Source organism: Melanotaenia boesemani, chromosome 18 (assembly GCF_017639745.1).
Source record: "Melanotaenia boesemani isolate fMelBoe1 chromosome 18, fMelBoe1.pri, whole genome shotgun sequence".
Classification (NCBI taxonomy): domain Eukaryota; kingdom Metazoa; phylum Chordata; class Actinopteri; order Atheriniformes; family Melanotaeniidae; genus Melanotaenia; species Melanotaenia boesemani.
Genome location: NC_055699.1, coordinates 25018711 through 25031168, shown reverse-complemented (window position 1 = coordinate 25031168; position 12458 = coordinate 25018711). Strand labels below are relative to the sequence as shown.

The 12458-nt window shown below is 37.9% G+C and overlaps 2 protein-coding genes across 4 annotated transcripts in view; one reads left to right on the top strand and one right to left on the bottom strand.

Annotated features, from left to right (window-relative positions):
- Window positions 1–3764, bottom strand: part of mpp7a (membrane palmitoylated protein 7a) — a 168733-nt gene extending 164969 nt beyond the window's left edge. For both annotated transcript variants that reach the window (XR_006008187.1, XM_041967556.1), the window contains exon 1: window positions 3498–3764. The gene's annotated coding sequence lies outside the window, so the exon portion shown is untranslated. The remainder of the gene's footprint in view (window positions 1–3497) is intronic.
- Window positions 3765–5721: 1957 nt separating this feature from the next.
- Window positions 5722–12458, top strand: part of waca (WW domain containing adaptor with coiled-coil a) — a 29105-nt gene continuing 22368 nt past the window's right edge. For both annotated transcript variants that reach the window (XM_041967559.1, XM_041967558.1), the window contains exons 1-3: window positions 5722–5979; window positions 6174–6204; window positions 7399–7591. In XM_041967559.1, the coding sequence (XP_041823493.1) occupies window positions 5939–5979; window positions 6174–6204; window positions 7399–7591 (265 nt within the window). In that variant the 5' untranslated portion in view covers window positions 5722–5938. The remainder of the gene's footprint in view (window positions 5980–6173; window positions 6205–7398; window positions 7592–12458) is intronic.

Genomic DNA, 12458 nt, shown 5'->3' with positions numbered 1-12458 from the left:
AAGAAAGAAAATAACAAGAGAATTCTTCTTCAGCCAATATAATGTGAGCAAACTGCTGCAGCATCGTCCATGAAGTCATATTGCATGTGATTCCATGTTTAGCAATGGCTGCTTGTAAAGTGGGCTCGCCTCAATATGTCTGGAGACTTCGCTCGGAGACCTGAATGGAAAGAGCCCTCAACGCTTGATGAAGACAAAACAAAGACTTTTTTTAGCCTGTGCTTTATTTCAAAAGCAGAAAGACTGCATTCTCTCTAGACAGAAATGAGGATATGAAGTTATTTTATCCTGCTCATCCTTATGTCATCATCTAAGAATTCACTAAGTATCTTTGATAAAAACTTTTAATGATCAATTAAAGCTTTAAAAAAAAGAAAAAATGAAAAGCTGGGTAAAATAAAGACTTTAGGGTAATATGTCAGCAGTTTTCTTCAGACGAGGTCATTTCTACTGATTCTGAAAGCTGAAACTGATCCAAACTAATGCTGCATCCCAACCTCCTAAACCCCAAAAGACAAGCTGATACGAGGGCCGGACTCAGCTTTGCCTCTTTCATTTGAGAAGAGGAATGTTTGCTGACAAGTTTGTCACCAACGCAAGCCTGACAAAAGCAAGAATTTGACTATCAGCAGGTTGCTTTGGGTGAATTCTGGGAGTTGCCTCTTGCAGGCAAAGCATTCTTAGCTCCTACATCCCCCCTACGCAGTGACCATCCACATGAGGAAGAAAAGCCTGGGAATGTGAGGTATGCAGAGCTGCAGCTCGGAGACACCTGTCCAGACAACCAACACTGGGTCTCGTCTGAGCCGCCACATTCAACCCCACCCTGACCTTGCTTTCCCTGCCTCCGGATACTTCAGCGTGTGAACAAAAACAACTCAAGAGACAAGCGTCTGTTTCCTTCCCACAGGTACTCACAAAGGTCAGCCAGGTTAGGCCACTTTTCAGGTGGTAAACCTTTGCAGCTCAACACCTTCAATCATCAGCGTCAGGTCTGAGAACACATTCGTCAGGCTTGATGAAACTATCACAACCATGTCGGGAAGCTGAGCTGTTGAGCTCACATTCAAGACATAGTAACAAAAAGATGAAAATGTTTACAACCAAAGTCTCCCGAGAGACTCTTCCTGCCCATCTGGAATGCAAACTAAAGCTCCCCCACCTTTTTCCAGTCAGGATTTAAAGCCATAGCCTGGTGAGAGCAGCATATCTGGACAAAACTGTTAATAAATCATTCAGATGTTATAGTTCATGCAGAATAATCTCACCTGTCCAAAGAGTTTCCTCAATGCTCTTCAAGGACAAAGGAAAGATGTTCTCTTTCTGTCTTTGTCCTTTTTTGTTTGCAAACATAACAGTTTTAGTCCTCTCATCTAGTCAATTTACATGTCCTAAATTTCCCCAAATATCTTATAGAAACCCCAATTCCAAAAACAACTGGCACGCTGAGTAAATTGTAAAAAAAAAACAGAATGCAATGATTTATAAATCTTGTCGAGCCATATTTTATTCCCAACTGAACATAAACAACATATCAGATGATGAAACTGAGACCTTTTACAATCTGATGGAAAATATGAGCTGATAGTGAAACTTAATGGCAGGAACGCGTCTTGAAAAAGTTGGAACACGAGCAACAAAAGGCTGGAAAAGTAACATCTGGAGGATCATTTGACAACTAATCAGGTTAATTAGCAACAGGTCTGTAACATGACTGGGTATAAAAGGAGCATTTCAGAGAGGCAGAGTCTCTCAGATGGAAGATGGACAGTGGTTCACCAATCTCAATAAACTGGGTCTGAACATTGTGGAATTTAAAAAAAATGTTCCCCAAAGTAAAAAAAAATGTAAAGATAATTAAAATAAACGTTTTGTATATTCAAACAACGCTCTCGTGTAAATGAGACTGCATGTCCCAATGTGACTATAAATCCAGGTTAAATAAAAAAAATAATAAATTATAATAACACCAACAGTATAAATGTCATCAAACGATTCAGAGAATCAGGAGGAATCTCTGTGTGCATGGGGCAACTCAAAGCTCATTTAAAATGGTCTGAGAAAATGTGGAAGAGTGTTCTGAGGTCAGATTGATGAAAGTGTGAACTAGTTTCTGGAAAGCATGGACAGCTAAACCAATGCTAAACCACATCCTGCATCCATCACAGTAGCATGGCTTCACAGGAGAAGAGCCTGGCTGCTGAACTGGCCTGCCTGCAGTCCAGTCCTTTCACCATAACACAACATCTGGAGCAACATGGAAGCAGAAATCCAGCAACCAAGGTCCAGGACTGTAGAGCAGCTAGTATCCTGCATTGGACCAGAATGGAACATTCCTCTCCTAAAACCCCAGCAACTGGTCTCCTCACTTCCCGGATGTCTCCAGACAGCTGTTAGAAGACGGGGGGATGCTACACCATGCTGAACATCACCCTGGAACTACTTTTTACAGACATGTTGCTGCCATCAGTTTCACTATCAGCTCACATTTTCTATCAAATGGTAAAATGTCTGTTTCATCATCTGATATGTTGTTTATCTTCTCCTGAGAATAAAATATGAGTTGATTAAATTTAGAAAACTATTCCATTTTGTGTTTGTTTTGTTTTTTTGTTTTTTATTATTTTCTACATTTTATGGAGCACCCTGACATTTTTGGCATTGGGGTTGCAATACAAAGACACAGCGTCTGCACCATAAACTAAATGCATAACTAACAGCAGAGTTGGGATGTAAGGGCAGAGTCTCCCACGACGGCAGCCTTGTCGGAGGCTTGTCGCTGTCAGCCAGTGACAAGCTCCATGTCGCCACACTTGACTCTGCAGGGCAACAAGAGGCTCTGTTTCACCTCTGACCACAATACATGGCACACTGACCGCACTTCCTGGAGAATAGGAACTGCGTTCAGGGAGTGTGTGGGTGTGTTTTGGGGAAGCGGAGAGTTGAGAGAAGGGGAAACTGTGTCATGTTTGGCGTGAATATTAGCATACCAAGATTATCTTGTTTTCTCGGCTAAGCTGAGCCAACGCAACGGTTTTAGCCACTATGACGACTTATTGTAGCAGTTATTAAACATTATGTCGGTGTAACGTTGAAGATGCGTTCACTTTCCCTCTGGAAACAAGGCGGCAGGTGAAGTTTTATTGAAACAGGATCTAAAGCGAGTTTGAGTTCATTTATTTTCGTTTTAAACTGATTTGGGGCGTATAAAAATAGGTGAGGACCTCAGGAGGAACATGGAGGATGAATGTTCAAGACTGCAGAAGTTGTTACCCTGTAGCCACAGATTATTTACCACCAATGGGCATTTTAGTTTCAGTAACACACACCATGTCTAGTTATGCTGTTCCGTCATTATTAAATTTGCCCCTTTGTATTCCAAAACATAAACATAATACATGTTATTGTTGTGTAGAATAATCACAAAGAAACTGACTTTTGTTCTTCATTGTTCTTACGTGTTTCTAAATAAATACAATAAACGTGTGAGTACTTACTTTGTATCTGAGGTCGGAACTGAATGGTTTCTTATTTTGGGTCACTGTGTTGCTATTCCAGCAGTTCCTTCGAAAACAAAACTTCCTAATTCTTTTGCTTATCCATTCTCGAAACCGTATTCTTTGTCTTCAAACTCTATTAATTTAAATCCGTCTTTATGGCTATGTGCTGAGTAAAATCTTTCAAAATGTTACGCCTCGAGTGTACCAGGGTTCAGGACAGAAACACTGGTTTGTTAACGTGCTGACTTGGGAGCGGTTTGTATATTTAGACACAACGTTAGCTTCTCGACGTGCCTTGAAATAAATCTGTTCTCAGATCAGTAGAACACAGAGAATGCAGCCCAGGCTCCGCCCAATCTGCTCGGTGATTGGTCAGAATTTTATTAAGGCGGGTTCAATTATATGGTTTTGTATTTTTATTGGTTACATTTATTATCAGTTATCGTCTAATTCCGTTCTTAAATCCGTCTTTCTGCTGACACGAGAAAAAGAAAACACTCATACCTAGAAAGAATAACCCTTCAAGAAACACGATTTAAAGGCTCAATCAATTAAAGAGCCATGCCTTGTCTTACTTTAGTCATAATAAATGAGTTTTTCTGTAGAATTACATTATTTGCTTGCTTTTCCCATCCAGAAAGAGGGAAACATAATTCTGAACATCACTTCATTTTTAGAATAAAATGTTCTCAAAAAGCAATTTGGTACATCTTTATCGAGCTTTGTAATGTTGGTGTTGAAACTTAAAAGTTGTACAACATTGCCCCCCACAGGTCTTATCGAGATTTAAACAGCAACAAGTGCTCAGGAAAAGGAAACATGCATTTTTAGAGGATGTGAATTTATTCTCTTTTAATACATAAACAAAGAAATATATGCTTTCAAATAGATGGACTGTTTTGTGTCACAGTTAAGTGATTAAATTATATTTCCGTATAATTAATGTATTTATTTATTTAATTATTTGTTTATTCATTCATTCATTCATTTTAATTATAAAAGCATGTACAGCTGAACAAGTTTCAGAGATTTGTTAAGAACATTACCCCCACCCATGCCTCTTTGTATGTTGTGTATCGAAATGCTGAGACACCTCTTTTGATGTCAGCGTGGGATATTATGCGGGATGTATTGTCTGTGAACACTGGGGCCCAGCAGCCCCCATCTGGCTGCTCACAGTATTCATGCATACACATACATATTATATATATACATAAATATATATATACATACACGCAGACACATGCCCGATTTAAAAAAAATTTTTTAATGCAAATACAACCAAAATCCAATGATGGCAAAAACACATCTCTAGAAAGTTAGAACAGGGGTAACAAAAAGCTGGAAAAGTAACTGGAGGAGTGTTTGACAAGTAATACCCAGGAACATTTCGGAGAGGCAGAATCTCTCACATGGTAAGATGGACAGAACTTCGACAATCTAAGACAAACTGGTAATAAAAATTGTGGGATGAAAATTGAAAATCATTGCATTCTGATGCATAGATAGATAGATAGATAGATAGATAGATAGATAGATAGATAGATAGATAGATAGATAGATAGATAGATAGATAGATAGATAGATAGATAGATAGATAGATAATTTAATTAGCTAATTTTTCAATAATTTATGCAATGTCATTATTTAACCACTAGATGTCAGAACTGAACAACTCACCACCTTCCTCTTACTAAACGCAAACAAATCTTACGTTGACAAGGTTTATTTACTAACATAACAACATCACTATTGAAATTTATTTATTTGTTGTTGTAATTGTAAAGATTTAAGGGAATCTTTTAACTGGTGGGTTAACACGTTACTTTTTTAGACTGCTCGAGTCTTATCACTGTGTCTCCTGACTTGCCATCACAGGGGGGAGGAGGAGGTAGGGATTGGGGGTTGCCAGGTTTATATATTTACATGATTTATACAAAACGTTTAAATTGTCTTTACTGACCGCTTATATAAACAATTAAGAAACTGTATAGATCATTCGCGATTTTTTATCTCTCCAAAATTAAATTTGGTTTCTATTTTGTATTCATTGATTTTCAGTTGTAGCAGGAGATGAAATTGAAATATAATATGAAATCAATATATCAACAATATGCATGAGCTTTTTTATTTTAGCTATAATTACATGTAGCTGCTTGTCAATACTTCTAAATGAATCGGCCGTCCTCCCAATTGGTGGATATCTATTATCTGGCAACCCCGCGTGCAGCTCACTCACTGCTACGTTCTCGATTGCTCGATAGCGACACGACTGTTTGTATGAGTGGGGGCGCTCTTCAGAGTAGCGCTACCAACAAGATTGCTATACACAAGCTAGGTTGAAATAACAGACGAATTCAGGTCGCTGAATCAACAAGAAAATATAGTATCATTATCAGTCTTTCACATCCCACTCTAAACACACTAACACGGCATTGATGGTAATGTATGCGAGGAAACAACCGAGACTCGGCGATGGGTAAACATCTTTTTTAACGTGACTTATTCTGATTTTTCCTTTTCCTCGTAGCTACGCTTTGACAATCCGCCATTTTTACTGAAACCAAAATAAGTGTCTGGAAACTTGCACGCTCAGCTGTTGTGGGTCTTTCAGCCATTTCTCAACACTGACATTTGAGGCCTCTTATTCACAACTGTTTTCTCTTTTTGCAGGTGCGACCGAAGAGATTCTCAGCCCTATCAGGTACTTGTTAGCAAACCATAGCCTGCTAGCTGGCTAGCAGCAAATAAGATTAAAATGGACACTCTAGTTCAGGCTTCTGTAGAACACAACGGGCCCCAGTTAGTGCGGAAATATCACGAAAAGTAGTAAGAGTTTCGTTTGAAATGACAATTTGAGTTCAGTTAATAATCCTAACGTAAATATAGTAAGGTTAATGTGACATACACTTATTGCATTCGTCGAATTAAACGATTGAAGCGAGTTTTATTGCGGCTCAAAGCTAATGATAGCTTGTTACTGTTAGCTTGCTAGCTAGCCAGTCCGATTAGGGCCTGACCGCAATCTGTCATTTTAAGGATATAGCCAGCTAAGCTCTTTTAACAACATACTACTTGAAATATTACTAACAGAGAACAGTATTAACAGATGTAAAAGACCATAATAATACAATTTTGGGAGCAATTACCTATTTTCATATGTTATTTGAAATTATATGTACCAAGAAATTAGTAGGATTTTAAGTATACATTCTTACGTGGTTACTAAATAGAAGTCTCGAATAGCTAATATGCCACTTTAATAACAAAGAACTAAAGACTTTATTAGTTTATTTCACATTAATACTTAGCTGTGTCAATCGATATTAAGTCAGTTTATTTCTGCAGCATCAAAACTGAGATTCTGAGAGGAACTTATGACTTTAAATATAATAAAATATAGCTTGATTTTTCATAAAGAAAATAACAGGAATTTAGTTTTCTTTTTCTGATAAGATGCCATTATAGATAGGTTATATTATTCCTCCTCCCTTTTGATTAATATTGTGCTGAACTGAAATTAAAGGTTAGTTTTTCATCCTTACAGGGAAATTACATTGTTGTAGTATGGAGTAAATGCTGGACAAACATTTTTAGTTTAATTAATCTATTTAATTTGGCTTATGGCAAGATGCTCAGTTTTCCTTAGGTTGGTGATAATAGAAGTTAATTAAAACCTTATTTTAAAAATTAAACATCTTGGGAGACATGATTGTTCTGTAAAACCATAGCAGAATGAATGGAGCCAAAAGTTGTAACAGAGAAATTATGTAAAATCTGACAGACTTGTTATCACTAGAAATTTAGCAAAATATTGACCAAAGTTGTCAGTGGTTCGAGACACCCTTAGATCCTTAAAAAGCGGAACTGTTGTAAGATGTTTTATTTGTGTCTGCAGACTCTCAAATACTCATCCAAGAGCCATTCAGGAGGAGACCATCGACATGAAAAGACACGAGACTCCACAGACATCACTCCTCCCTGCAAAATGCTCAGGAGGTCTGATAGTCCTGAAAACAAACACATGGACAGCACAGGGCACAGCAGAGCGAAGGCTGTCCATGCACACCGGGCCAGAGACAGGGACGGAGGTGAGACCGTGGTTACTGGGGAGGAAAGTTACTTGGATCTAAAAACAAAATATGTATGATGGCTTGAAGTAATGCTTTCACATAAGCCGGACACAAAGAGAGCGCTTTTTTACCTGGTGGTGTACTGTTTTTACAACAGAGTTAGCGATGAAATGTTGGCGCTTTCGGCCTGTTTTATACCTATTTATCAGATGATGTAGGAGAGTTTCTAGCTGTTGTAGATTTGGGTTTAGCTAGGCACAAATGAGATGCACCAGTTATCTCTGAACAAATTAAATATAATTTCCCCAAGATGTATTAGAAGTTGACTTTCCAGCTGTTATGTTGAGGCGTTTAAGGACATATCTTTGCCATATTTATGGTGTTTTGGTCTTGTTTGGCATTTATATCTTTAATTTTAGTAGAAAGAAAATTATTCTTTTTTTAAAAGTTGTACATTTAGTTTATCTGTATTTTTTTTTTTTCTTAGATCGTGCAAACATGCACACAAAACTTTGCCCAGTTTTAAGAAGGAATTGTAATTGGCTTGCATGGTTTCATCTTTGTTGCAAATGAACCAATCTTTGCATATTTATAGCACCTACAATATTTTAATCTAACACAGACTTGCTAACAGCAGCTTAATTTTATTTTGAAGTTACTGAAATGGCTGATACTCCACTTTATTTTATGACTTAGGTATTAAAGAATTCTGTCCATTAGTCATTTAAGTGCTTAGACAAGTTTGAACTTTTAATATTTGCATTTTGTTGTCTTTGGCTTCTCCCTGCTTACTTGTTTTTTTGTTTATTTATTTTAAAAAATCCCCATTAGCTGACAGGAAGACCTGGGGTCTAGACTATAAACTAACAAAAACAAGCATTACAGTCTCGTGTCAAAAGTTAAAAGGAAGGAAAAAACAAAACAAAACAAAATGCTAAATATCAAAACACAGTTTGGTGAGCTTTTAAAAGAAGATGCACCCAACCCACTGACGTCCTTACTGGTGCCATTGCACTGATGCTTTATCAGTGTTTACAGCTCTTTACTTTGAGTACTACAAGAAAAACAATAACTTTCATCTCAGAATTTTGGCATCTTGATTAAAAAGGCAAGTCATTAAAGTAAAGATATCCAACAAACAGCTGAGGAGGAGCCATGTTGGTGTTCTTTTTGTTTTTTTAAAAAATGGGATTGTCTGTGGGATTTGTCACAATACTGATGAATTAATGTGACTCAGAGGAACACAGATGAAATTATTGAGTGTTTCTCAATCCTGGTCCTCAGGACCCACAGCCCTGCATGTTTTAGAGGTAACCCTACTTAAACACCTGAATGAAATCAACAGCTTGTTAACAGGCTGCAAAAAACTTGATGAGGAAGTTCAATAACCTGAATTAAGTGTGTTGGAGTAGGAAGAGTCCTAGCCTAGTCTTAGCCCAGGTATGCCGCTTTGGTGGCAACAAAGTGTTTCCTCATGCCTTCAACTCAATAATAGTTTAAGGGTTACTTTTTGCTTTTAAAATAACTGATATAATGAAAAATGACGCTTAAATAAACCTATAATGAAACAAAAGCTCATTGAGTTTAATTCATAAATATCCTTATTTAATTTGCACTCTTTTCTGCACAACCATCAGTAAACTGCTTCTGTAAATGCCTGCTCTGAGACAGGTGTTTCTAACAAAATGTGTGTTTTATACTTGAATGAACAGCAAAATATGTTCTCAATGTTTCTGTTGGAGCATGTTTTCTTTTACTGACATATCTCAGAGACCCGTTCTTTTCAGTGGAAGCAATTGTTTATATTTGCAGGCTTCTAAAATACAAGCAGCATCAAGTCATGTTGTTGTCTCTTGACTGCTTCAGCTGTCTGATGCTGAAACGTTGGGGGGAGGGCTCTTTGTTGGTCAAACCGTGGTCTCTGCAAACTGTATTTCTTTGAAAAATTCAGCGTTTCAGTTCTGAATAGTTATCAGTCATGTTTTTGGCATATTCTTTGCAGTAGATGAAATCAGGTATTTAATCACACCCACACTACAAAAACTGGGCATGAATTTTTATTATTGTTTTAATTGGGCTCTTGCGCCGAGTCTGATGCTACAGCTGAGTAACTACTATGTTACCCGAGGCACTGGAGGCAGATGAGTGAAATTTTATTTTTTTGGGTGAAAGCGCTAGGCTGGAGCTGTCAGAGGTGGAAACTGCTGCTTCTCTACCTTTTATTCTGACCTGGATGATGGTTTTCTATGTCTGAATAACAGACAAGATGCATGAATTTTTAGGCACCAGTGCAGCGAATGGAAACATTTTGCTGCATGCTAAAGATTTTCTGTTGCATGTGCAACACACTGTTAAGAATGAGGAGATTTTATGTCCTCTGACATTACCTGCGTTTACATGGAGCACTTCTGATCCCATTAAATGTCCAAACAGGAAACAAAAATTAGCTTTTGTGATTAGCCTTGATCAGAATGAGTTTTCTATTCAGTTGGGAGGGTGTTTCAAACCTTTTCACAATCTGATCAGTAGGAAAAAATATCCATGCACATACTCATTCTGATTGTTTCCGTGGTTCATGTTCTTCCTATAAACTAGAAGATTTAAGAATTGAACATCTTGACGTTCAAAAGGCTTGAAATAAATTAATAAATTTTATTGCAAATTAGTACACGTTGATCACTTTATCCAGCGTCCATGTAAACATACCAGCTGGATTCTGATCAGATTGATTTCAGTCAAATAGAGTAAACATCTGTGCATGTAAACGTGGGTAATGAAGCTGTCTGCCGAAACAAAACTGGAAAAAACAGATCTTTCTCTACTTTAGCCTTCTTTTGCTCTTACTTTGTTACCTTGTGGAAAGATAATTTTTACCCTGTGATGCTTTTAAATATCTACTTGATATTGAAGGTGAAAATGGTCATTAAAATAAATTGAATTTTAACTCAATGTATAATGTCCACTACAGCGGACGCCTGTTTAAGGACTTAAATTAACTGGCAAATCTCCTTCTCTGGTGATGCACTTCCTGTCCATCACACAGGTGTCATTGTAGTAAATTCTGAGTTGTATTGCAGCATAAGATGGATCTGATATTCTTTGTAGGTTTTATTAACATCAACAGATTGAGTGAAATTTAAGAATATTTAAAGCGAATCTACTAAATGAAACTGTGCCGAGTGTTGTTTTTTTTTTTTTTGTTTGTTTGTTTGTGTTTTTTTTAAATCATAAAAAATTGGTCTGTGATGAAGTTTGAATATGACGTGACTTCACAGCTGCAGGGATCATGGGAATCCAGTGTGGCAATTAATGATTGGGGAAAAAAAAGGCGAGCTACAATCGTGGAAGGAAAAGAAAATCGGTGACTGCTGAATGGAGACCTCTTGCTCTCCACCATAGCTGTCATTTAACCATTATTGTTTCTCCAAACGCTTTCCCTCTGTTGTTGTCAATGACACCAATGGGCTTGTTTGCAACCAGTTTGGCGTGCAGCTGCATGTGATGGAAATGTAACTTCGACTTCAAATTAGTCTATTGGTGCTATTTATGGCAAGCCTTGGGAGTTAGTGGGGAAAAAAGGACAGAATACCTGTTTCTGCACATTATGCTCTAGAAAACTGATATACGCCAGAAGCGGAAAAGAAGTTTTGTCACGCCATGAGTCTGACAGCGTTCATAACGTGGCTGTACGAACTTTGGATGTGACTCGTTTGCCAGGGGCCTTGGACATACCGTGCAGGGGCCTTGGACATACCGTGGGCGGGCTATACTTTTCATGCTGGGAGGACTCGACACCGACGCTTATTTTGCTGTTTTTTCGTTGCTGCTCCAGTCGCTCTGCGTCTCTGTGTTGCACTACTTCCTTCTCTCCTCCTCCCTCTCCTGTTGCTCCTTGAATCAAGACTCTCTTGTTTATCATTCAGCTCATGCTGAGGAGAAGCTAGCATGATGTTGACACAAAGCGGAAGCCCGTTTTAATTAAGCAGCCTTTTGTTTGCATTTATTTAATCTTATTTTCATTATTATTTGAGATTTGCTGGTGACACAGCTGTAAAACCTGCTGGTCATAATACAACCAGATGGATCAGATTCAGATATCTAACAAGTGTCGAGATTAAACAAGAGGAAGGTCTCTCTAAATCATTGGTGCTGTGCAGATGTTGGATGGGCAGGTTTATCTTCTAGGAGCCATGAGTGTGGTGAAGGTACATTATGAACATGTTCTGAATAAAAATCAGAGCAGGACCTTCTCTATCCAGGTGGTTGACAGGTAATAGGATTTATATGCAGGTGCGGGTCTAGAAAAGTTCTGATAAGGGGGTTGGGCAGGGGCACTGACCAGGAAAAGGGGGTTACGAATGAGAATTTAAAAAAAAAAATCTTTAAAGTCTAGATTTCAGTAAATAATTAGCTGATTGTTAGAACTAAGCTCTCACCAGATGTTCAGTTTGGAAAAGCAAATGGCCAATGATGTTTTTCAGTGCTGAACATGTAGACGTGCATTAATGCATGCTGCAGTCATGGTGTAGATGTGTAATTCTGTAAAAGAGTGATGGTTAAACTTAATCATCAGGCACATCACAATTTCAGCTTTTTCAGAGTTGATAGTCAAATTGGACATATTGATCAGTGATAAATGTTCCTCTATGTGATGTCAGCTTGCATTCGTAGCTGGCTTATTGAGGCATCCCAGTACAGAACAGCCACTGGTTAGGAATTATTTAATTAAATTTAATTAATTCCATCGCTGTTTTCACTGTATGTGAGTCTAGAGTTAGACTGAACAGTTAATGTGCCAAACCATGCAGCCACACTGTATCTTGGCATGATCTCAGGTTGAGCCCCAAACAGCCTGAATCTGGGTAAGAAATTAAGCATTTGAGCC